Consider the following 26,159-nt stretch of genomic DNA (forward strand, 5'->3'; position numbering starts at 1 on the left):
TTTCCCGTCTACTTCCGGGGGTCACGCGCGCATGTGACACCCACCACGCCCACATTACTACATAACAACCTCAGTCATTCTTATGAAACGTAAACATTGAACTGTGTCCTCCGTGTTCACGCCGTTAACGCCGCAGCAATCTGAGAAGAAGAGCGTTTTACATTTTTTTTTTGTACAAAATGTCGATTTACAGAAACGCGGTGTGGTTCGTTAAAGGACTCCAGGAATATACCAAGTAAGTGCAGCGACTCATTTCCACTGAGATGTCTCAACTAAGGTTTTGTAGTGTTTGAGGTTTGCGCAACATTTACCTAATCTTCTTTCTTAAGCCTGAGAACAAGGTTGAAACCATATGTTGCTGAGTTAGTGATAATAGGGCCTAGCTACCTGTGTTAGTTTTACATGACTGCAACTGGTTGAAATAAAGGGCTTCAGAAAAAAATATAATAAAAAAGCCTCAGAAAGTTGTTGATTGTAAGTCAATCAATGAATTACAACTTCCTGAATTATTGTTAAACACTGCTGGTATTTTTGATTTATTGGTTTTTACATGGGTGTAAACAACAAAAATGCATGCCATATCTATAGGCTAATAAGACAAATATACAAAAGTGCACATTCATTAGTGAACACTCACAACAGCAACAGTGTTACACATGTGACAACATCACTTCATTAAATGGATTGATAGTGTGTATATTATTGAAACAAAGCCTCTGCAGGTTGTACCATTTGTATTATTTAAGTGAGTTTCCAAATACCACACACATATTTTTGTTTGTTCAATGCTACATTTACATTTCATTTATATGTTGCAGCGGACAAAGAAGACAAATCTTGAGTGCACTGTTTTTGCACTTTCAGAAATGATCACATGACACTTTGAAATGATTTTTAATGGCACTGCTGCTGTTAGTGCTCATTGCTCGTGTGCTGCTATGATGTCCTAATGTCTCCCCAAATGACCCCTCTGCCTTGGTGCTGGTGCGTGTGTGTGTTTGTGTGGTGCGTTCACTGTCCTCCTGTTTGCTCCTGACAGAGGTGGCTATGAAGCTGCAGCGAAGCATTTTGCTCCCTCAGACCTGGACGTGAACCTAAGCGGGAGGTCCTTCATGATAACAGGGGCCAACAGTGGCATCGGAAAAGCCACAGCACAGGAAATCGCCAACAGAGGTGAGTGTTCATCATCAGGAGTCATGTGTCAGGATTTTTTTTTTTTAAACATTAGCTGGGTTTGCTTAAACAACTAGGAAGTGTTTTATCAATAGGGTCATATAGATTGTATTTCATTTATATTTTCACAGTGTTATCTTCTACTAAACAGACTCGCATTTCTTCCCTGGCTTTTTGTTTTATCACTATTATATCAGATAACTGACTTGTACCTGTTTTATCAGTTATATATTTCATATTGTGTTGTGTTGTGTTGTGTTGTGTTCAGGAGGAACTGTTCACATGGTGTGTCGGAACAAAGGCCGAGCAGACGCAGCCAAAGATGAAATCGTGGAACGTAGTAAAAATCAGGTGAGAAATAAGTCACATGAAAAGGTGTGTCATCCTCTCTTTTCTTTTTTTTTTTCTTTTTTTTTTCTTTGCTAATTGGGATTTTTAGATTTTGTGGATTTTCTTTCCATGTTTCTAAAGGGAACTGAACATGTGCAGGGTCTTTTAGACTGCGATGCTGTTACATGGTTTGTCCAGCAGAGGTCCCTGTGGACCAGGGACTGATGCATGCACTTGCACTTCTTATTGATCTAACTGAGTTTTAAAGCAAGATAAGCTTCAAACAAAGGCATACAGCAAATTATCATAAGGTTTAAATGAACTGACCTAATGACATCATTAGCTATCTACAGGGTTTTTTGCTGTGGTAATAAATCATTTAAAGGTGAAAAACTATTAATTTCTTTTGAAAATGTCCAAACTGAACAATTAAGTAACTGTTAAGCAAGCAAAACATTTTTTACTTATTGTGTTCCCTGCATCGAAAGTCTGAGAATACACTGCTTTTGTCCAAATTTTGCCACTGTAAATTGAATATTGATTTTTGGACCATTGATTGGATAAACAAGAGGCTGTAGTGCACATCACATTAATCCACAGGAGCTTAACTTGGCCATTTTTCACTATTCCCTGGTTTTTAGTAGAATAATCAACAGATTCACACCACACATTTGATTATAAAGTCATATTTCAGTGTGTATGGGCCGAGGTTTGACAGTTGTTGTTGTTGTTTTCCCTTTTTTTTTTTTTTTTTAACTCCCAGGACGTTCACGTCCACGTGGTCGACATGTCCAGTGTGAGGCAGGTGTGGCAGTTCGCCCACAACTTCTCACAAGACAACAGTGTCCATGTGCTGGTGGGTCTCTCTCTGTCTCTCTCTCTCTCTCACACACACACACACACACACAGGTTTTTATTGTAATTTTGGTAAATCACTTGTCGGTCTCACCAGATCAACAATGCAGGCTGCATGGTCAACCAGAGAGAGTTAACAGAGGAGGGTTTGGAGAAGAACTTTGCTACAAATACACTTGGTAATGAACAGTTGTTGTTTTTTTAATACTGAAAATGACTTTGTCTAAATAAAGAATACATGTAAGAAAAAGTCAGACTCTATAAGATGAAGTCAAGAGTAAAGTGTGAATGAACTGTCCTCTATGTATTTGCAGGTACATACGTCCTCACCACTGCACTGATACCTGCACTGAAGAAGGCTGAAGACCCCAGAGTGGTTGGTTCAGTTTCATATTTCAGCTGAACAGTTTAGGCCTCACAGACATTGTCAGCTGTCTGCATAAAGACGCAGATTTACATGTGAATGTTACATTTTATTAAAAGTAAAAAATCAAATATCTGCTCCCACCTGCTCTCAGGTGACGGTGTCGTCGGGCGGCATGCTCACACAGAAGCTGAACGTGGACGACCTCCAGTTTGAGAAGGGGACGTTTGACGGCACCATGGCCTACGCTCAGAACAAAGTACTGGAGACTGATTGACAGCAGCTGTTTGAACAGATGTGATTGTGTCGTGTATCCGTGTTTGTTGAGATGTGTCTGTTGTGTTGTCTGTCGCCATGACAGAGGCAGCAGGTGATCCTGACGGAGAGATGGGCTTCTCAACACAAAGAGATCCACTTCTCCTCCATGCACCCAGGCTGGGCCGACACACCAGGTAAACAGATGGATTATCATTTTCTGTTTTATGTTATATCATATATGTTGTGTTATTTTTAGCATAGTAAAGGAATATAAAGTGCATTAGAAGATAGAGCAAATACTTACATTGTCTTTTTTAGTGGCAGTAATAGGCAGGGTCATCTAAATACAACTGAGTAGAATAAACTATGACAATATTAATAATATTCATCATGAAAGAAAAAAAACATACACAGTTCCTCCTGTTTAATTGCAAATTAATTGCAGGTTTTTATTTGTTAAGTCGTATTACACATTAAGCAAAAAAAGAAAAAACAATGACAAATAGGCTCCAGAAACCCTCAAAGGCTTTTTACAAAGAATAACATTTGCTCAAATAAGTGCCTTTTGAGTGGAAACTGTCAGGAGAGAAGGTTCAGCTTTTGACTGCAGCTGATTAATTTCCAGTGACTAATTAACATGCGTTAATCATGCATCAAAAACACAGTGGCATTTGAAGGAATTTGCATTAACACATTTTCACTGAGCTAACTTTGAGAGCCCTAGAAAATACCAAAGCAACAACCCCTGTTTGAAAAAATCTCCATTTTGTACTTTGCATCTCTTCCTCCTCAATTAATTTATTACTGAAACTAAAGAATTGTAGCTGAATAACTTAAATATGAGAGAAAATGTTTCCTCTTTGATTCACTTTTCCTCTCCTCCTGTAGCCGTCCAGTCGTCCATGCCGTCCTTCCACGCTAAGATGCAGACCAGACTGAGGACGGAGGCCATGGGCGCCGACACCATTGTGTGGCTCGCTGCGTCTGCTGCTGCCGCGAAGCAGCCCAGTGGACTCTTCTTCCAGGGTCAGAAACAAATCACTTTCTGTCTTTTTCTTTTCTTTTTTTTGTTACAGCTGTCAGAGAGGTGGATGTCAAAGTGTAAAAGCAGTTGGAGAAATATCCAGCTGCTAGAGAGCCAGATGTTTACATCAGGAGATGGAAGAGACCAAACTAGACTTAAAAGGAGATAAATGATATGTTGCTTCAGATCAAACATTCATGCCAATGTTGTGTTTGCAGCTACAGTTCATGTCCCCAAGTGTCCAGCAATGTCCAGATAATAATAATATTCTGTTCTAAGTAAATGTCCTGCTCTGAAAACATTCAAAATTACCTACAAGTATCTTAGCTCAAAGAACATTAAAGTAAAAGTACAGCGATGAAGAACAATGCCTTCCTGTTTATGTGATCAGTTCATTTAGTTGCATTATACCTTTATTGTCTCTCCTGTCGTCTCGTTTCCTCCAGATCGTAAAGCCGTGGCGACACACCTGCCGCTGGCCTCGTCCAGGTCCACGCCGCAGGAGGAGGAGAAACTTCTGACTGCGCTGGAGGAGTTCGCCCTCAAGTTCAAACCTTAACATCACTCCAAACATACACCAAGCACTCCTCATTAATAGTTACTAATGTTTACATAATCATGTCTTTTGCAATTGTTTCAATATACAAGAGACTTTTTTTTACTTTTCTGATACCTCAAAGAACAATTGTGTACAGATGCTGCAGCCTTTTCTCTTAATATAAAATGCTGCATATTGTATTTATACAGCCTATGGGGAGAAATGTGTTATTCAGAGATGCTTTAATGTATGTTTAACAAAATGCTAATTAACATAACAATATTTTGTTAAATTTCACTAAATTCTTGAGATAAATGTCTGTCTCCTTCAACAAGCTGCACAGACAAAGTTTCCTCATTTTTATATTTCACAAAAATACTCAAGAGGTTTCACTCGATGAAGACAATTTAGTGTAAAACCTTGAAAAAATCTGTAGCTGACGAGACAAGTGACATAAATTTCATCAATGAACACTTTTTAACAAACAGTTAATCATTTCTGTAATTTATCAAGTCAAAATATCAAACATCTTGCAGTTTAAAAGTGAGCATTGACTGTTTTTGTTTCAGTTTTGTGCCAAATTCATTTTTTGATTTGGACTTACATGATATGAAAATGTGTCAAATAGCCAAAATACTGTAGTTCTTACTGTTTCATTATGAACCAAAAGACAACGTGTGTATTAATTTGGAACTAAAAGGACATTTTGTTCAGCAATTTAGAACAAATTTGGCTTAATTCATGAAAATGTAAATGTACTTTAAATAACTTTGATATTCACCAGCATTGAGACAAAGTACTGTATGTTTTCAAAGAAGCATAAAATAAACACAAATCTGGTCAGGAAGGTGAAAACACCTGGCTCTTTTAATATATTATTTATACATACAAAATTACAATAACAGTCACAACTGGCCTCAGATGAGTTTTCTTTTCACTGCAACAAAAGTGTAAGTATTGTTTATCTGGTCATGTTGTAGTCTGGGTTTTACATTTAAAGGACTGCACCAGCAACTCTGCCCATTTAAATCAAACACAGTTGATCTGATCTCTATTGTAATTTAGCTCTGGGATGGGTTTTTTCTTCTAATCTTCTTCTTTTAACTGTCCCTCCAGGTAGCCACAGTTTCACATTAATTCCAGTAAAGAGTGATTAGCCAATTAGCTGGAAACACTGGATAAATACATGCAAGAACTGAAATCAGTTCACCATGCATTAGAAACTGATCAGCAAAAAAAAAAGCTAAACGTACAGGATTTATAGTTAGGGAGCTGAAACGTCAGAAAAACACTGGTATGGTCCTTTAAAAATATCTGTACCCTCAGGTTCACACTCAGTTAACAGCTGCTGTGAATGTACCTTTATGGAGGAGCTGTGGATGTGCTGTCTCTGAAAACAATCAAAACTACAATGATTCACTTCTTCAATCTTAATATCAAACATCTTTGGAAAATATTCAGTGGGTTGTGAACATCAGAAGAAATCAGCTCAGTTACTATCTGATCATTAAAGCACAGACATGATAATTATAATAATAATAATAATAAAAAAGACATGTTTCCTCGTTTACAGCAGCGATTCGATGTGTTTTCTTGCTTCTCGATTCCAGTGCAATGACATAAAAGTCAGTATACAGTAATATAATAACAGTTACAATGAGAACAGCTCATGAGCTCCCCGTCAAATCTGGTACATGTACAGTATTAATGTGCTGCCTCTGATTAGGTTGATGATATGTGAATAATAAATAATCTCATCACAGAGCTCCACTGAGAGCAGGACACAACGTACTGAAAACTGTTTTCAAAGACCAGTGAGCAGATCGACTGGTTGATGCTTGAAATCCCATCAGAGTCTGTTTACATTGTCTGATATGTTATAGATCTGCCTGATTCACACATGATACTGAAGCTTTATGATGTGACACTGAGAGTAAACGTCAAACCAAAGATGCTAAAGTTTCTTACAGTTGCAGCAAATCTCAATAAAGTGAAAGTCTCAGATGCTGTATTTGGATTCTTGAAGATCTCAGATGCCTGAATAATAAAAATAAAGTTAAAGTTTGTAATCGTGGACCAACTTTTAGGGTTTGGGAGCTTTGCCTGAAATCCAGTTTTATCTGTAATGCTCAGTGGAGTGGGCATTATAGTTGAGTAGACACTCACACACTTTAACTTAAAAGAAAAATGTGGATATCCTGATACCAGACAAGTTGTAGATCTACATACACAGCAGCCTGTACAGAAACTCCAATAAAGGACTTATTTGTTCAGATCTGTGGCCTTGTATGAACCGTTTCCGAACCAAAGATATGACTGTTTTTGATTATGAAACCCGGGAAGTCAAACACACAGTGTGAGTGATGTGAGGCACCTGGACACAGGATCAGCTGATGCTGTGTAATCTGCAGATGTGCTGCTACAGCAGTTTCACACATGCAGATTCAGTCTAAACTGTGCCAGACCCCTGCAACAAAACATCTGCAGATACACTTGCAGATGTTGCTCATTAGCACCACCTACAGGCAAGAAATGCAGCAGCTCCTGCAGCGCTGACAGTAGCGCCTCCTGCAGGCAACGAGTTACAACTGCAGTGTCACGACTACGTGTTCTCTTAGTTACACTGAAGGTGAAAAAGTTCCCGATTACATCAAAAAATGGTCTCAGACTTTTGCACAATGGTGCATCTAGAGAGATTTTGACACAACCTGCAAGATACGAAACTTTACAGGTGAGAATCTCGGCATGGTCCATCTAATGAGCACTGAGTAAACATGTTATAATGTAGAGTTAACTTAATTTTAGAGTTTGCTGTTTAGAGAAGGCAATTTCTACAGGGTCACTTTGTCTTGTACTTGGTTTGATGTTATAAAAGGTTTATCAATGTTCAAACAGGTAACTATTCTTGATTCTGTTACTAAATCTTCATGCACAAATGCACATCCTAACATTTGGTGTTTCACAGCCACAGCCTGGACTGTATGCAAATCTTAGCATTAAATAGCCCCTGGAGATCAGTTGTCTGATATTTCAGTAAACCAACTGTGCACTAGTCAAATATGAAACCTAAAACACAACGACTAGTCTCCAGGGAACACATCACACCTCAACTGCTGCAGCTGCTGCTTCGCTCTCCTGTAGGTGGTGCAGGTGTAAATCTGGTTTGACAATGATTAAAGAGCTCCCTCTTGTGGAGAATCTGTTGAACATGAGATTAGATCAGCGAGAGAGTTGCGATCCAGTTTCACAAGCTGCTTCGCATCTACAGAAATGTCAAGTTTGTTCTGAGGGCTCTCACAGACAGTGCAGGAAAATCTCAGCGACTGTTTCCAGTATGAAGTGTGGCGAGGAATGCTTGAAGATTAAGTAAATAAAGTGTGTCAAATGTTTACAAAGTCAAATGCCTCATCCCCTCCCACACGATCATATACACCACAGACACACACGCACACACAGAGGAAGATGCCCACCCATCACAACCTTTCACACAAGCAAACACCCACAACCATCTGTAACCTCGTGTCAACCAAGGCCTGTCCTGTTCCCAGGCTTCACTGCCTGCAGTGTCCTCACTGTGAACGTGCAGCGGCCGCTGCTTGTTGTTGTTGAGTAGCTGTTAAATATTATCCCGCTGACATCGATACTGTTGGATGAGCCCTTTGTCTGTCTTTCTGTCTTTTTTTTTTTTTTTCTGAGTGCGGCTGTTGCTGTTAAAGCCTCGCGGTTTGGACGAACACAGGTTCCTGCTGACGGCCGCTCGTCCACAGACCTCAGGACACCACAGGAGTCATGTCCCATAGCTGCACAGAAACACAACACATAATCAGCTTGTTGTTCAAATACAGACGACGCTGATGAGCTCAATGTTAAAGAGGCTTTTCTGCTCTTTTAAAGTTCAGACAGGTGAGGAGTGAAACCTACATGTGACCTACATATGAAAACCAGACACAGACATGATTCCGTCGGTTTTGGTTTATAAACTTTAACATTTTGTTTTGAAAAATAATCAAGAAAAAAAGAATCTAAATATTAAGGAAAATGCTCAAAAATGATTACAGTATTTCATGCATTATCAACCACACGAACAACAAATTCATAAATATTACATTACAAACAAACATGGGGGAATCCACTGAATCACATGATTGGCTGATTTATAATTTGCTGTGAAACAGTAAATATTCGCACAGGGTGAAAAATAACTTAGGTAATATGAGTGTAAACCTCTAAAACCTCTCTTTACCGAATATTTTAATTAAAATGTCTTGATTTATTATTATTTTATCAACTGTTATTCATTATTATTTCAGTTACAGAACCTATTAGAGCTGCATTATGAATTGAATTGCGTTTTTGTCTTCTTTATGAACCCAAGTCTCTGATCTTCTCTCCAGCGGCTCCTGAGAGAAATATCTGACTCATTAGCTGCTAAATGTTCAACTACTCTGTGACTCTGCTGTTTAGAGCCGAGTCATCAGCAGCACCATGTGTTTATCAGAGACTCAGCTACAACAGTGTTTGTGGCTGTGAGCAGAATCAAAACAAATGAGCTAAAAGGGGCTTAAAGCTGCAAAATGTTCATTCACTATGGGCTAATGCTTTGGTGTAACTCTACTTTAAATTTACATCTGGATCCAGATGTGATGGACAAAAAGGAAGTCTTTCTGTGAGTTTTTGCACTTGCACATTTTTAAACCAAAGCTTTGACTGAATAATAATGAGAATATGAATAAAGCTTCAACTCTGCTGTAACGATAAGTCATTGTGTATCAAGCTGAGTTCTCTGAATTTAATCTAAATTGTGCTACTCCAGAGGGAATTATAGCCTAATTTATTTTTGTTAGAAATGGTGCAAAGAAAAAGCCCAAATTATCTCCATCCACCTTTAACTCACACACCCAGTTAGATTAAAAAAAACAAAAAAACAGCAACGCATTACGGTAATTCATGGTGATTTGTCATTAGCTTTCTACCAAATTTCATTAAAATTTATCAGGTTTTTAGATAGAGCGGTCAAGGCTGGGTCGCCTCCCAGGAAAATAAAAACACAAAACAACTAAAACTTGTTCTTGATAGCAAAGATGGATTAAAACCTCAAGAGTGAGTGTGTAAATGTTCCTGTTTTGTGCGTGTCTGTCTTATCTGAGACTCAGGAATACAACAGAAAGTGTTTGTTCCCATCCAGACCTTGATAACCTTGTCGGTGCCAGAGGTGAGCAGGTTTCCAGTGGTGGGCTCGTAGTGCATGTAAACAATGCTGTGCTTGCTGTCGTGGAAGGTGGCCGTGGGCGCGCGGCTGCGGAGACACAAAAGGGTAACGCCGGTTACTTCACCGGCGGCGGTTGCGAGCGCCGAGGAAGCTGGCAGCACAAAGGGTCAGCACAAGTCAACAACAGAGGTCGATTGTTACTCACTCCTCGTCGGTGATGGACTCGTGGCAGCTGTCGCACACACGCACCTCGAACTCGAAGCCCATGAGGGGGATGGTGGAGCGTTTGGACGAACACTTGCCACACACTGCCTGGCCACACTTCCTACAGTGGTGCTGAGGGACACGAGAGGACTTCAACATGTCAGCTTACATTAGCAACACTGTGATCTCTCAGCAGCAGCAGCAGGAGAGTCGGAGGGGAAAAAGCTTCAGAGGGTAAAAAAAAAAAGGTGAAAGAGAAGTGGAGAAAAAAAAAGCCCTTGTTTTTGGCAGCCAGCTGTGTTTTACCGAAGCCCTAAGGAGCCACACATTCACACATTTTATTTCATCCATTTTTCTTCAGATCTTCAGAAAATAAAACTTTATTTTCCCAAGATATCAACAATTGGAAATCTTGAGATAATGACACATACACATTTGAAATTTCAAAATTCTATACTTTTCCCAGACCCTAATTTCCAGACTTAAAAACATTCAAATAATTTGTGACATTTGAGTATTTAGATGTGTCTCATGTAAATAAATGATTCAATTAATCATTTGTTTTCATTATTCTGAATTTGTACGACAGAGTATTAGGGCCACATTGAGAAAAAAAAGAAAAATACAGACTTCGTCATAAATTTACAACTTTATTTTCTAAGTTTGTGATTTTTTTTATGTCATTGTGGCCCTAATACTCCGTCGTAGAATTTGTATGCGATTATGTCACCAAATAATTTCCAGGAGATTGTAGCCAATACAATAATTAACCCAAATAACTTCAGATAAAACCAAACCCAGATAAGTATTAAGATAAATATATTTCCATACAATAGTTCCAATAGTTTTCCAGACCTGGACATGTATAAAATCAAATTCCATACTTTCCATACTTGCGTAGGAACCCTGTATAAGGCTCTTCATTGATATGAAGGAAAATATTGATCAAGGCATCATATCATGACACATCACATCAGAGCTCTTCAATCCCGACCTGCCACCGGCTGAAAGAGCTTCACGTCTTTGTAAACACTAAACACGATAACGTGTGTCATCGTTAGAAGAAGAGGTCAGAGAGGCTTCGGCTTTATCAGCGCAGCCTGATGTCTTGTTAACTACATAGCTGACCTTCTCCGAGGCCCCGGGCGTCTCCATGGATACGGGATGATGACTGAGAGACCTACTGTGCGAAGGACATCTCAGGCACATCTCTGATTAATTATGTCGTTATCTCGAGGAAAACAAAGTTCCCTTTCTCAAGATCTTGAGAAAATGATCCCTGTATCTCGGGGTAAACAGAGGAAACATGAAGTTTACTCCATGTGAAGTTACAAGTTTTTATCTTCCTTTTTTTTTTCAGGTCAAGGCCAAAGTTATGAGATCCAAGTCTGAGTCTGTCCTGGTCATGAGACTGGAGAGGCCGCACCTCTGTCACATACCACCACAGTTATTGCCTTTTGTGTTTTTATCATCATGTTTGACAGCCCTGACTTCCTGTCTGCAGCTGATCATTTACCTGGAACACCTGAGTCTCAGAGTATTTAAGGCCTGGCTGCCTATGTCCTTTTTGTTTTGATTATGTCTGTTTAGGCTTCATTTTTCGGTTTATCTCATTCATCTCATACTGTAATTTGATTTTCCAATTTGGTCTAATTTGGTTCAGTGAAACCTTCTTTATTTTCTCAATCATGGTGTGTTTACTTTTTGTTGTGGCTACTTGAACCAGGGTCATGACAATTCCTCCATTTATTATTTTCAAATTAACAACACGACAACAAAGATTTATAAAACAGGAGAACGCGAACAAGAAGGAGACACGATACCAGACAATTACCCAAACAAGACAAGAACAACTATCAACGAAACAATTTAAGACCAAATATTTGCTGCATGTTTGTGTGTGCACGCGTGTGTGTGGATGGGTGAGGACTGAGGAAGATGCGATAGATGGAGAAAAGAAAGAGAGTAAAAGAGAGGATGTGGAGGAGCAGAGGAAGGAAATTAATCAATAAATAGTTCAACTAATAAATACATTAAAAAACAAGAGGAAATTAAATAAGTAAATGAATAAATAATAATGATAAAAAAAGAGGGATTTCCTCCATTTTCATAGAATTACAGTTTAGATAGGAGGGTTAGGTTATAGGGTTTGTTTGGTCGGCATTATCAGTTGTGTACTGCTGCTTTACACTCAGACTTTTCCATGTGAAACAGGAAACTCTGTGATTGAGAGAAACATGGAACTCATCTCCACAAACACAAAACAACTGCATTTGCATGATGTTTGGTTCATGCCGCAAAATCTTTCTGAAAATTGTTGCGCAGTCAAAGAACAGCTGCATCGGTGTCGTTGAACTGTAGACCACACACACACACACCCACCCACCCACACACCCACACTCACTTGAAATGAGTAACAGCAGCATCAAACTCCTCCTGAGACTGAGACAATAAAACAGCCGCAGGATGTTTGTTTGTCATTAGTGAAGCAGTAGTGACGGTGAGGTGTGTGTGTGTGTGTGTGTGTGTGTGTGTGTGTGTGTGTGTGTGTGTTTGGAGCCACAGATCTAGAGCCACTGACGTCTCAACTGTTACGTCTCAGGTCCAGTGCTTTTATCAGTGATGTGAATAAAAGATGATAAGTGATCGGTGTGTGTGTGTGTGTGTGTGTAATACCTGTCGCAGGCCGATCTTCTTACTGTCCCACATCTGTTTGAAGTTCCAGAAGAACGGCTGCTCACACTTCTGACACGAGTCACTGTCCAACCACTCGGGCGTCTGTGCAAACACACATTTTTAAATTAGACATTTTCCCTCTTTATAGACTAAGAAAACACTTAAAAGAAAAGCAATTTAATATTTACTTAACAAACTCTATAAACCCACAGGTGTCAGGCTTTTAACTGGCTTTATAAAGTTATGGGAAATGAATGATTGATCCGGACGAGTCACCGGTGTGTGTAGCTTTCCTTATAGCGCCACCGTTGGAACAACTGTTCTGATACTTGAGCAAACAATTCAAGGATCGAACGAGCCACTAAAGCCCTGATCCACAGGAGGAATTAAATGACTCTGAATGAGTGTTTCTACTTCCTCTCACTTTAACTCCCACAGCTTTAATGAATCTGCCTGTTAACAACTGTCCCCGAGTATCCTACTGCACCGAACAGGGTTTAGTTTAACAACTGTGAGAGATCGTTTGGGGAACAACAGCAAGCTGCTGATTTTATTTTAAAGCTCGCCGAGAGGGACGTCGGCTCGACTCGATCCAACGAGTCAGAAAATAAAATCGAGATGAGAATTTTGGGGCCAAATAACTGAGACTGAGGCACGACTGAGTGACACTGAGCCACAATGAAAGTGACTCTGGGTAAATAAAGAAGCAATCAAGTCCTAACTAACTGAGAGGAGACTGGCAGGGCGCAGAGGGAGAGCAGACGATTGCAGGCTGAAATTAAACTGCCTGAGTGTGTTTGTAAAGGAGGAAATCAGGGAACATTATGTTAATCTGGTGATTTTTTCATAGATTTCTGGAGAGAATATCAGCAGCACAAAGATCTGTATCACAGTGATGTAAGTGCACACAGATGAAAACACACACACACATACACAGCGCCTTATTTTTTTCCCACATTTTCTTCTCAGTGTGTCTCTGAGAGAGTATGAACAGAGTATGAATGTGTATTTGTGTGTTGAGGGTTGATATCACACTCCATCACCTCTTGTCGTGTTACGTCCATGTTCCAGATGACGATGCCTCCATCTGAGCTGCAGGAGATCAGCTGGCGAGTGTGCGAGGCGTAGCACAAGCCCTGAACCTTGTCACTGTGGCAACACACGGACACACACACACACACACTGAATAAACACAATTTACCTTGCAAATATGAACTGGAATAGAGCTGCAATATAACAATTAATTCCATTCTCAATGTATCTACATATTAAATTTAATTGAATTCATAAAATAAATGTAAACTCCAATTGGGGAAAAAAAAACACACACAATAATTAAATGAACATCTCCTGGGCACAAAATGGTACAAATCTTAATTCTAAATGCTCAGGGCTCTCGCTTCTTAATGACCTTATAAACATGAGAGCACTTGTCATAACTCTTAGCAAAAAAGAGAATGAGCTTTTTCCATGACTTCTCTACTTTAACAGCTGACAACAATAAAACATTAAAACAGAATAGCAGCAGCACTTTAAATAGCTCAGCAATGAAAACAAAAAGACAATAGAAATCTATCAACACAAAGCAGTGGAGCGTTTAATTACACCTTATCAGTGTGGTGCAGTGAGATGAGTAATGAGAGAGAATGAGAAATATTTATTCACCAGTGGTTTGTTTGTTTTATTTGTTCGTTTCTTTCTTACTTGTGTCCTTGCATCTCGATGGCGGTGCCTTTGCGCCCTCCGATGTCCCACATGATGATGGAGTGATCCGAGCTGCCGGAGAACAGCACCCTCTGGGACGGGTCCCAACACAACGCCGTCACATTACCTGCGGCAAACACACACACACAGAGATTAAGGGACAAAGCCATAGAAAGGTGAGGCCGTTAATAGACACGACACCCTGTGGCTTTCCTCCATGTCATGTCTGTTCTGATATTCTAATGATTCGAATGCTACAAAAGTCCTTTCACTAACACTTGAGATCTTTTCTAGTGACCCTGAGCTCAACCGTGTCTCTTTATAATTTAACACCAACCATCATACTTGTTTCTAAAGACTTTAATTCCCATTCAGCACCCGCTGGAAGTCATTTTTCAGTGTCGCCTTTGTTGAAGTGAACTCCACTGACAACCACAAAGGATTTTCTTGAGCGTAAAGACCATCAAGGACTTAGACCTTAGAAAAAAAAACTCTTCATAACTGGTTCGATAAATCTGCAACCTGTCTGAGGACAATGTGGCAGCAACTATTATGGATTTACTGCAGCTATTGAGGTTCTTTACTAAAGTACAATCAGAGTTCCTACTACATTTGACATTTCAAAATTCCATACTTTTTACAGACCCTAATTTCCAGACTTCTGGTAAAAAAAAAATTCAAATATTTTGTGGCATCTGAATTATGTATTTATTATTTATTTATTTTCATTATTCTGAATTTGTATGCCATTATGTCAGCAAATAATTTTCAGGAGAGTATAGCTAAGTAGGTACAATAGCGCATACAAAATAATTTTCCCAAATACCTTCAGATAGGGTTAACCCAGTCCAAACCCAGAAAAGTATAAAGATAAATATATTTCCATACAATAGTTTCCATTTTCCATACTTTTCCATACTTTCCATACTTGCGTAGGAACACTGTACAAATGTCACAGTGTTTATTTTGTAGGTTATGTTCGCTTTTAAAGCCACTTGTAACATGTAATTACAAAATGATCAGTTATGTAATTTGCATTATTCAGTTACCCACTACTCTCTGTGTCATCTCAGCCTGCAGCCCATGGGGGACACAAGGAAGCGACACTTGTTCATTTTCACAAACTAATATTTGTACGAGTCGCAGGTGCACGAAATCAGAGCAGGAAGCAGGAATTATCTCAAACGTTGCTGCAAGGCAATTTAGATGGCCAATATTTGTACAGAAAACATCTCAAATAGCATGCAAGAAAAATTGATGCCACTTTTATTCAGCAAACTTGTATCCTCTGGCTGTGAGAATTCATCCTCCTCAGTGTGCACACCAGGGATGAAACTGACAATAAATTTCATTATGGTTCAATCTGTTGAATGGAAAATAAAATGAATCATTCAACTCCTTGTTGTTGTTGTTTAGTCATAAGGAGATAAACCAGCAAACAGATGAATGTGTGTGTAGTTTACCAGTGTGTCCCTTGAAGGTGGTGACCAGGCTGCAGTTGTCCTGCTCCAGCTTCAGGATGGTCACCTGACCAGACTGGTCCCCGACAAACGCATGTCTGGTCTCCACGTCGAATCTGGGTTCATGTTAAGGTCGAAGAAGAGAAGATACCACATCCTACTGATGCATGGATTCAGACTTTTAACTGTTACTATAAACTAAACCGAGCAAATTCCCACTGCACCTCCACTCAGCATCGTTCAGGAAAACACAGAAACCAATATGATGTGAGTGGAAGCCCTGGGCGGCGTTAGTGTAGCAGCAGTGTGTCAGTGGATGACTCCTCACCCTTTCACTGGACGTCGTCTTCTGACCTGGTTCAGTCACTGCAGACCAAAATCATTACATGCAACACTGTCCGCATTGTACAAGACCATAACGATGACTGCACAGGACGTAACCCGAGGATATTATCTAAAAACTCAAATCTTAATACTGGAAAATAAGTTTTCAATTTTGATCATCTGAATGGAAATCTGAATTATGCTTCAAAATTAAAGCTAAAATAGCCTATATACACAATTTGTGCCCCATTGAATCCTATTCAACAATCATTTTTGAATTAAGCAACAAAGTGAATTACACTATAACTATACACTATTAAGCATAAGTTAAGAATTAAGTATAAAATATAATCATTAAACCCATTATAGCTGAGTTTATCAAGCTAGAGTTAAACATTTATAAATGTATTAATAAGTTACTAATTAGTATCAAAATTGTGAGAAAAACACGCACATCAGGTAGGCCCAGTTGGGATGGGTGCTGGATAAAGGAGAAATCAATGAAAAAATCCGCACATCATAGAAGCTCCCTTCAGAGGATTTAATAGCGTGACGTTTTGAGCAACAATGCTCTTTTTTTCACAGCAGTTTGCAGTTTATTTCACTAATTAGTATCAAGTCATATACTTCACTGTCTGAATAGATGGAATAGAAATAAATCCAAGTTCCCTTCCAACCATGAAAACCCTCTTGTTTGTTGTTTCCCTCTCATTCATCCTTACTTCCACTAATCAAACATCACACCCATTAGATTCAGTCCAACATGAGTCATTATCACCTTCAGAGTCACTACAAACCAAAACAAGTCTAACTGTCACCGCTCAGCTCAGCTCTAGCCGAGCAGGCCAGACAGGTTAGCATGTGGAGGCTAGCAGGACACGAGCAGGCACTCTGATGACCTAATGGCGGCCTCATTGGTATGGATCAGTGTTGCTGCCGAGCACTCACAGCCTTTCATCTGGCCATTACAGAAACCTACTCAGCCCGTTTCCTTGACAACAGCATGACTGATGCCTATTGTTAGCCCCTCCGAGTAATACAAACTAACTGGAAGCTAATCTCAGTTGCCCCTCTTATATGTTGCTGTGGCCTTAAAATAGACTGCGTTGTCATAATAAAAGCAGAGATTTCTCTCAGAGCACCAAAGATGGTTTGTTATTTTCCCACTTAGCTACATTCACTCCACTCCATTAAGCTGGAGGTTTTATCCGTCAGGTTGGTCGAGCAGCCTCTAAGGGGCCGGGAAGCCTGAATACAGAGACAACAAACAGACCGAGGAGTGGGCATTAAAGGATACTGTAGTCCAGAAACCCAGGCAGCGGTGCGATACGTCCCCAGCTGCTGGCCGCTCTCCGAGCAGTGCCAGGTGAAGTTTTTGTCCTGGCCGGTGCTCAGAAGCCACTCCATCTCCAGCACAAACAGCACCACTGTCACTCTGCCCTGGTGAGCTGCACATACACACACAAACACACAAATGCATCACATGAGATTTTCTTCAATCACAATGCAGGCGACTGTGCAGAGATCCTGGGACGCCAACAATCAAAACACATATTTTGCGGCCTGTGATTGAGCAGAAATTCACATTTAACAGCCTGTTTCGAACAGGGCTACCGTGAAGAACAACAGTTTTCCATCACATCGCTGCCTTCTTTAAAGGAAAATCGACCCTGCTTTCAGTGATGTGTTAAGACCTTAAAATTTCACACAGCCACACATGAGAGAAAGGCATGCATCTACACACCAGATCACAGAAACACACATCATGAAAGCTCAACTATGAATATATCGCTCTGCATTCATCAAAGAATCAATTCCTCCTTATGTGCGTTCGTTCACACATAAAAAAATCATCTAATGTAGCAGCGGCGGCTGCAGAGGAGACACTCGGGGATCGATCAGTGGTGCTCTGGTCCAGTTATTTCTGAGTGAGTTATTCTCAAAAAGAAAGAAATGAATTATGAACACTGCCAGAGAGCAAATAATCCTCAGGCTGCAGAGATTTCAAAGCCTTAAACACACAGAGCCAAGCAGACTTTAGAAGGGCTGAACTGTCCTTAAAGTGCATCAGTAACAATGGGCTGCAGAATAATAAATAATGCGATTCAGAGATTTCAAAGAATTACCAAAACTGAGAAATAAAGTTCAAAGTGTATCTGATAGAGATGTGTTTGTTTGGTTTTTGGGGGGTTTTGGGGGCAAGAGACTGAGTATTATTTGCTTAAAATATGGTAACTTGAATCCCCTTTTTTAATTATAGCATCTTTGATTATTCTATGAAATAAACACTATGGTAGAAAAAAAAAATATATGTATTAAAATCATTTCAAATCACACACACAGACACACAGATACTTGACTCTAAGGTCAATAACAATAACACAATATGAAATATTAAAACTTAACTGTTTTTAAGTGCATAATATGATCATCCATTAACAATACTGGGGTGGATTTTAATATGGCTCGACAATATCTGCACAAGTTGAAAACTGCGAGTTAAACTTTGCTAAAACTGGTTGAGTTTTTAGACACAAAAAGACTTTTGTGTTCTCCCTCTGCGCCGACAGTGATCCCCAGAGTGAGAAGGGCTGTGGATCAGAATCATTTGTCTCCTGATGAGCAGCATCAGCTTCTCTTTCCAGTGCTGCCAAAAGCCAGTGCATCAAATACTTCATAGGCCATTTTGCCCTCTGAATAAATCTTTCTTAACTGAATCACAGCAGCCTTGCTAGTCTTCACACTGCTCATTCATCATATTGTTCTTTTTATGTCCAATGTCCTCTGCATTTTCTGTTTTTTTTTTTACCAAAAGCTTTTACCAGGTTTAATGTGGTGGTAAGCAGAGCAGGTCGGCTTTGGCTTTGGATTTTACTTCAAGATATCAAAATCAATGTGGCTACAGTCTTATTATTCTTTTATCATTTTTCTTCTCCCCATTTTTTATTCTCTAAATTTTTTACACTGAGGTGAGGTTTTAACATAAGCCCCAGATGGGTTTCTCTACTTTACCTGCACATCCTTGAAAAAAAAAAACTATATACAGTATACTGTGATTCATTTTGCAAATAAATTGATCTAATGATTGAAAAATAAAAATGAGCCAAAACACCAGCACTGGTATATTTTTGTTTTTATTTTACAAATGTGTGATACTAACTGACTCAGACATGCATGCATGCGCGCAAACACACACACACACACACACACACACACACACACACACACACACACTTCCTCTCTCACCCTGGTAGGTACTTGCTGGGGTCATCTTGTTGTAGTCTTCTGACAGGATGAACTCCTGAAAGACAGGAAGCGAAGATAAGACACTAAAGAAAGTACATCTATGAATAGGAAAACACACATTCACCCCCATTTTCTATACTTTCTGCCACAATCATAACATAATATTGTTTGACCCATTCATGTGTGTTTACATTTCAGTTTGAATACAGATACTTGAACGTTTATATACAGTATATAGTATCTAAACAAAACATGCTTAACTTGGGAGATGATTCTTTAAAATGTCATTGTTTAAAGTTCAGTCAGGCTTGAAAGTAGAAGTACACTGTTCAAACACAATCTAAAAATGTAAATGCAAATGACTGGGGTGGGAAAAAAAATACAGGCCTGTGCATAGGCCAGCAAAAAAAACAGAAGAGCTCTAAGTCTGACAGTGTTATTTCCTCTGAGGCCACCACCCCTGATTAATCACTTGTAGGAACTTGAAGTTTGAAGGTTGGTCTGAGATGAAAGTCCTTGGAAACATTCTGATATCTCTGAGTCTGACTGAGGGTTTAAAGTGAAAACAAATGACTCCCAACTCCCCGAATTATAAAACAACAAAGCAAAATGTGTAAAGTAGTCGATGCTATCTCTCTGAACAAAATGACCTGATCTGTATCATGTTCAGAGTTATTTGTCAAATGATAAAGTACTTAGAACAAACCAGATCATCATCAGTCTGGCCTTTTGCAAAGTATTGGTTATTTTGATTATGAGGCTGGACAGGAAATGCCACCGGGTCATTAAAATCAAATTGTTTCACCATCTGGGAAGTAAGAATGTTATTCTTACATTAATGTGCCTATTTATTGAAAAAGGAAGCACTACAGGAACGTTTTATGACATATCCACAATGAACAGGAATAATCCTCTGAGAACCATGAATGTGCTGAGTAGATCAAAACCAAATCTGCAAACTAAACGCTGATATATATCCTGGATGTTGACATGCAAGTGTGGTGGTAAATGATGATCGCTCACAGTGCCAAAGCTTTAAGGATCATCCTCTGGGGAGATAAAGTAAATGTCACTGTGACCTGGATGGACAGAACAAAGGACAAAGGCTCTCCTCCTGCCCTCACTGTAGCAAAGTAAAGTAAAATAACTGCCCCAAAATATCTATAAAACATAAAAAATACTTTAATATTTGACTAAAGACTAATAGTCGGACTCCTTTCTAAAAAAAAAAAGTGCTGAGCATCCGTCCAGACCACCTGGACACAGCTGAAAGAGGCTTTCCTCTCTGGCAGCTCGCAGTGACCTGACAAAACTCTCATTCCAACTGAATAAACACACTCTGCACTAAAGAGCAGCCAAGACTCTCAGCAAAAAAAAACAACACACACACACACTGTTAGTTACATCTGTGATCCATTTTATCTGTCAAAAGCGAGATGATGATTATCAGAGCAAAAGCTTCCTGTCAATAAGTTGACTGCCACGACACGTATCCTCCCGACACAACCACAGCAGCAAACAACAGTACAGCCCTGAGGTGAGTGAGGAAAAGACAAAGAGAGGCCAGAGGTGTGTGTGAGTGTGTGTGTGTGTGTGTGTGTGTGGAGGGGAAGCAGGCTGCTGGTTGGACTTACACAGATACTTCCAGTGTCCATGCCCACCGACAGCCTCCTGGTTTCTGGGTTAAAGGACATACAGGAGCACGACGCTGGAGAAACAAGAACAAACAGCAGTGACAGTGAACACTCTCCTGCATGCTATTGTTGTTATTTCTGGAAAACACACCAGTCTAAAAAAACTGCTATTTTTACTAGTAAATGTGCAGTGTTATGGTAATTTCAATGTCCCTGTGGTTTCTGTTCTGCTGCAGTGCCCTTCTCAGCATTACTGTCCTGAAAGTTAACCATCAAACAAGAAATCTAGCAGTGAACCTACCAACAACAAATAGTATGCGATGATACTAGAGGAGTTTTGAGTTCATTCTCGACCTTGAAGACACTTGATTGTCAAAGGAAGTATTTGCATTGTCACTCCCTACTTTGACTAAGCTTTCAGCTCCATCTCACCATTTCACCTTCAGTGAATGTACTTTGCATATTTGACTGAATTACCACTGAAAATGACTATGAGATGCCACTGAAAGCTCTGGTAAAGCCAGAGAGTGGGCTGAATAACTTCCAAAAATATAACTGGATGAACATTTGAGGCAGATATCAAGAGCAAAGAAATCTGATAAAAAATATGTCTGATAAAATTCTGCTTTAAATTTTCTTTTAACTAACAATCCTCTAAATTAAGCATCAGATCTGACAGCTCAGAAAGAAACCTCTCTGTGCTCCATGGTGGAAAAAACTATATAAAAACTGATGTTTTTCTGATGTTACATAACTTTGGCCTTTTTGTTGTGCAATTTTCTTTCTGCTAATCATCTGACATGTACGCTAAAATCAGCCCATAATATCAGTCAGATTCATCACTGCATGTTCTTCGTGAGTTCTGAATCAATGTTCATCACTTGAGCTTGATGCTTCTCCTTCCTCTTTATACCTAGACCACTGTTAAATTATGTACGCGGCTATTAACCTCTGTGTCTGTGATGTTGCTGTACAGGAAAGACTCCAAGGCTTCAAAAGCATCACACACAATGGTCAGATACAGGTGCCTTTATTATTCTGCCCTCCCCTCTGGGCTAATCACTCAGCACACTGAATAGTACTCTGCTTTGTTCGGCCTCAGGGCCTCTGCTCATCTGGTTTTTATTCCTACAATATTTCATTAAAACAAAAATTAACTCAAAGAAATGTATTCTGGTTTATATAGTGTATTTTTTTGCATTGCAGTTGTCAGATTGATACATCTGTACTAGTCTATAGTAAGCATACTTCTCTCAACAACAACGTAACCACAAACATGTTTTTGTTTTTTCCTCTTGCACAAGAAGCAACGGCATACTTAGTGTTTTGAAGGGTTCGGTGAAATGGACCAAATATATAAAGAATGTTATCTTTGCTGGGAGCCTGTTGGCTGATTTTATGTGAGGGCAATAACCCCAAAATGAATTTATTGTAGATAACTTAGTGAACCGCTATGTTAACCGTTGAACTATTTTGGAAAACAGTTTGCTGTGTCGCAATTTCCTGGACGTGTTGGCTGAGATTTAGAAGGCAAAAAAAAAACCTACTGAACGTGGGACCAGAGTCCCTGAAACTTGACCTCATGTGAAGGTTTCCAGAAAAAAGAAAATATGAAAAACCTTTGATGTGCCAATGCAAAGATGAATGGAAAAACCTAAACAAATTTGATGAAAATCCCTCTGTCTATACCTTAATTTAAATGGCTAGATTCCTGACTGCTGTTTTCATTCTGTTCTTCTGTTAAACTAAAATGTTTAACACACTGCATGCAGCCTCTGCCTCAGCTATTGTGAGCTACAGATCTTGCTGATGGTAGCGTAGGATTTCCTTCAGTTGCACAACTGGAGGGAAACAAGGACAAACAGTGTCACAGACGTGCAGCAATGCAGCAACTGATCAGAGCAGAAGTGAACGATCCTGGAGGAGCCCAGACACCGAGTCTCGATTTGTATATGTAAACTCTACACTTCTGTGTCATTCTGAGAGGCGAATTCATTGTGTGATTCACTGTGTTACTCACAATGAAGAAAGACGCCCGCACAGAGGAAGAGCGGACAAAAAAAAAGAGGAATGAACAACGGGTCTGTTTTCCAAGAAGAACACGTGTTATCTGGACCACTTTGCTGACTAAAATTACAAACTAAAACATTCATGACTTACTCACACAGCAAATTTACTCTGAGATCAAACAGAGAGAGTAAGAATACTTACATGGCATCGTGTGGTGGACACTGGGCCAGTACTGACCGCTATCTCTCTTCAGCCATACTCGGATCGCCCTGTGTGGTGAGACCAATAACGGTTAAGCTTCTGCATTAGGCTACTGAGCGCACTCAATTAATATAGCTAGATTTGTCACATGTCCCATTCTTAGGGTACTTAGGGTTATTGGGGAATATGTTTTTATTTGCACATCCAGTAAACACTTTCTCTGGGTTCATGCCAAACACCCCATTGTCCATACAAGAACAGCTGAAATCAGCTGAGGCAAGGGGCTTTTATTGTCACCTCCACAACAATATTATCATGATGTAAGTGATACTAAAACCTCAACTACTGAAACAGTAACAATAAACTTTAACTAATCAAGGACATAAATTGCCACTCGGATGTGCTCCTAGAGTGTTTTTTTATACTCTGATACAACACTTTTTGAAAGTCAATGTCACAGCTTCATTGAACTGAGCAACCCTGAGCGTTTAGTTGCTCTCAGGGAGCAGCAGCCACCTGAGCACACTGAAACTAAAACTGTAGCCTGCAAGGAAAAGAGCTGCATGTATGTATGCATGATGCACACATGTTGTAGGCTACAGCTTCAACATTTTGAGAGCTGCTGCACACTTCTCAACTCTGTGGGAAGAGGTTAAACTTGCCTACATGTTGATAATCGTGTGTGAATAGGGGGAAATATGTGCAGGAGGATGTGCAGCTGGAGCTCAGTGAAATACAATGTGTGTGATACTCTCCAAAGTCACCACCAACACCTGTGGTTTACAGAATTCCAAATTTCTCCATGAGATGCTCCATTTTTGAGCAAAAACTATGAGAATCAGCAACTAGTTTTCATAATGAATTAATCACTGAAGTTAACTGTGAAGCTTAAAAGCTCAAATTAGCTTTTGCCTGCTTATGCAATGTAAGGATTTGTTGTTTCATGTGACTACAAACTGGATGTTGTGATCAGATTAACCTTGAATAAAAAAATATCCCACTCAGTTTACTTGTGTCTACAAACATCTGTGAGCAAACATTTGCTCTCACAACACTGAACCAGAGCAGGCTGAGGTGGAAAATGACCGACAGTCACCTCATACCAGACCTGACACTGATTATTCAGCCCAAGCCACTAATTTTCAATTAATCAATTAAATGAAAAGCACAAATTATTTTCAATACGCACATTTTAAAACAGACTTATGGGTCAGGAGTCAGGAATACATTTTTTTCACCCGATGTGGCCCTGTGGCATGAAAAGTTTGACTGCTGCTGATTTACAGTCTCTTTTTCCCAGTTTGTGCCAAGTGGATCCATTATGCTTAGTCCATATTCTTAACATTTTCCCCTCAATAACAAACTTTATGAGCAGATCTGCTGGCTCTAATAAAAATGTTACAGGAGACAACAACCATGCAGGTTTGTGATGGGTGGTTATGGTACTAAATCAGGGATCATATGGATCATATACTGCAGCTTGGCCACAGTGCAATAAATGACTACTTGTAAGAAAATACATCATATAGTAACTAAGGTTACAGGCATTACAAGGCATACAACCTTTGAACATGCAAAAAGGCAGGTTCAAACACACAGACACACACCCTCAAGTATACAGATGTCAATACACTGGAGACACACTCCTGGCAGCACACACATACACAGAGATACAAAGCCCCGAGCAGGTGGTAAAACTGGGATAATGTGAGGGGAAAACATAAATGACTATTTTTAAAACACCATGGCTGTGAAACTGTGCTCTATTGCACACACACACACACACACACACACACACACACACACTCAAAAAACGTTCTCAGTGCAATATGTTTAACACAGAGACCGTAACGTTACACTGTTTCTGAATGGGTTCTTCTGTAGCTAGCTTACCGATGTTAGCCACTGTTAAATTATCGGCTAAATCTGATAAACTACATTTTTTATTGACGTTTACATGCTTAGTCAGTGGTTTAAATGTTTATATAAGGTCCAATTAACACGCGCACAGCCGTTAGCAGAGGTGTAGTGTTCGAATGACTGTCACCTGACACTTTTATGGAAACGTTCGATCATTTAAAAAACTAACGGTTATTATGAAGTTTAAACACCCAGGCGGTGCGCGAGCTGCAGCAGTTAACGTACCGACCGGAGAACCAACCGGTGGTGATCTTTAACGAGACAAAACGAGGCAGGAGGAGGCGGCTGTAGAAATTAATCGGGATTTGGACGTTAACGTTACCTGTCCTCAGACACGCTGATAACGCCGTCTTCTTTGGGAATGATAACCGCCGCGGTCACTATCTCCTGAAAACCCTCGATTTTGCTCAGCAGGCATGGCTTCCGAGCCTGCGGCTGGGGCTGCACTTCGGCCGCCATGGATCGGTGCTGCGCGAACCTCCGTGGACGGTTCTCTGGCTCCGGGAAACATAACCCAGACCGGTCCGACGGCTGCGGCTGAGGCTGTGGAGCTTTCTGCTAAGGGCTGCTAGCTAGGCTAAGCTGTCAGGCAGGCTACACACACACACATACACATACACACACATTTGGTGTTGTGACGGCTGCCAGAGACGCTGCTAGTCAGCTGACAACACAGACACACTCCCACTGACAGCGAGCACTTCCGGTTAACAAAATAAAACTTCCGGCTCAATTTCTGCCTCTGTATTTCCAACATAAAAGCAACATTTGAAAAAGTCACATTAGTTCAAAAGTGTTGTGGCTATATAGTAACCAAATAGTTTATTACATCTCAAAAAGTCACCTTAGTTAGCCTATAGGTGTTGTAGTTATCTCGTAAACAAATAGCTTATTACATCTCAAAAAATCACATTAGTCACAATCACAAAGTGTTGTGGTTATATAGTAGCCTAAACAAATAGCTTAATTATTACATCTCAAAAGTCACATTAGTTTAAAAGTGTTGTGGTAGTAAACAAATATCTTATT

The 26,159-nt window shown here is 39.8% G+C and overlaps 2 protein-coding genes across 2 annotated transcripts; one reads left to right on the plus strand and one right to left on the minus strand.

Annotated features, from left to right (window-relative positions):
• The first annotated feature begins 53 nt into the window (after positions 1–53).
• dhrs12 (dehydrogenase/reductase (SDR family) member 12) lies at positions 54–4,639 on the plus strand. Its single transcript, XM_085766135.1, has 10 exons — positions 54–235; positions 1,040–1,173; positions 1,442–1,524; positions 2,267–2,359; positions 2,456–2,537; positions 2,673–2,734; positions 2,877–2,981; positions 3,084–3,174; positions 3,869–4,006; positions 4,451–4,639. The coding sequence occupies exons 1-10, from the start codon at positions 180–182 to the stop codon at positions 4,561–4,563; spliced, it is 957 nt and encodes a 318-aa protein (XP_085622261.1). The 5' UTR covers positions 54–179; the 3' UTR covers positions 4,564–4,639.
• A 738-nt stretch (positions 4,640–5,377) lies between these two features.
• On the minus strand, positions 5,378–25,743 carry wdfy2 (WD repeat and FYVE domain containing 2). Its single transcript, XM_085766133.1, has 12 exons — positions 25,453–25,743; positions 23,211–23,278; positions 21,000–21,073; positions 19,366–19,420; positions 17,417–17,567; positions 15,799–15,911; positions 14,336–14,462; positions 13,675–13,780; positions 12,632–12,733; positions 9,957–10,087; positions 9,730–9,838; positions 5,378–8,342 (listed from the first exon to the last, which is right to left on the minus strand). Exons 1-12 carry the CDS (start codon positions 25,587–25,589, stop codon positions 8,313–8,315), a joined length of 1,203 nt encoding a protein of 400 aa, XP_085622259.1. The 5' UTR covers positions 25,590–25,743; the 3' UTR covers positions 5,378–8,312.
• Positions 25,744–26,159: the final 416 nt, after the last annotated feature.

This window comes from Trachurus japonicus, chromosome 21, assembly GCF_045865225.1.
Source record: "Trachurus japonicus isolate A0001 chromosome 21, Traja_1.0".
Classification (NCBI taxonomy): Eukaryota; Metazoa; Chordata; class Actinopteri; order Carangiformes; family Carangidae; genus Trachurus; species Trachurus japonicus.

Excerpts from the sequence above, each read along its gene's own strand:
- wdfy2 (XM_085766133.1), bottom strand. The coding sequence starts at position 25,589 with ATGGCGGCCGAAGTGCAGCCCCAGCCGCAGGCTCGGAAGCCATGCCTG. Across the intron at positions 13,781-14,335 it reads ATCGAGATGCAAGGACACAA|TGACAAGGTTCAGGGCTTGT; the intron begins GTAAGAAAGAAA and ends GTGTTGCCACAG. Across the intron at positions 12,734-13,674 it reads TGGACGTAACACGACAAGAG|ACGCCCGAGTGGTTGGACAG; the intron begins GTGATGGAGTGT and ends GTGTTTGCACAG.
- dhrs12 (XM_085766135.1), top strand. The coding sequence starts at position 180 with ATGTCGATTTACAGAAACGCGGTGTGGTTCGTTAAAGGACTCCAGGAA. Across the intron at positions 236-1,039 it reads GGACTCCAGGAATATACCAA|AGGTGGCTATGAAGCTGCAG; the intron begins GTAAGTGCAGCG and ends TGCTCCTGACAG. Across the intron at positions 2,538-2,672 it reads CTTTGCTACAAATACACTTG|GTACATACGTCCTCACCACT; the intron begins GTAATGAACAGT and ends ATGTATTTGCAG.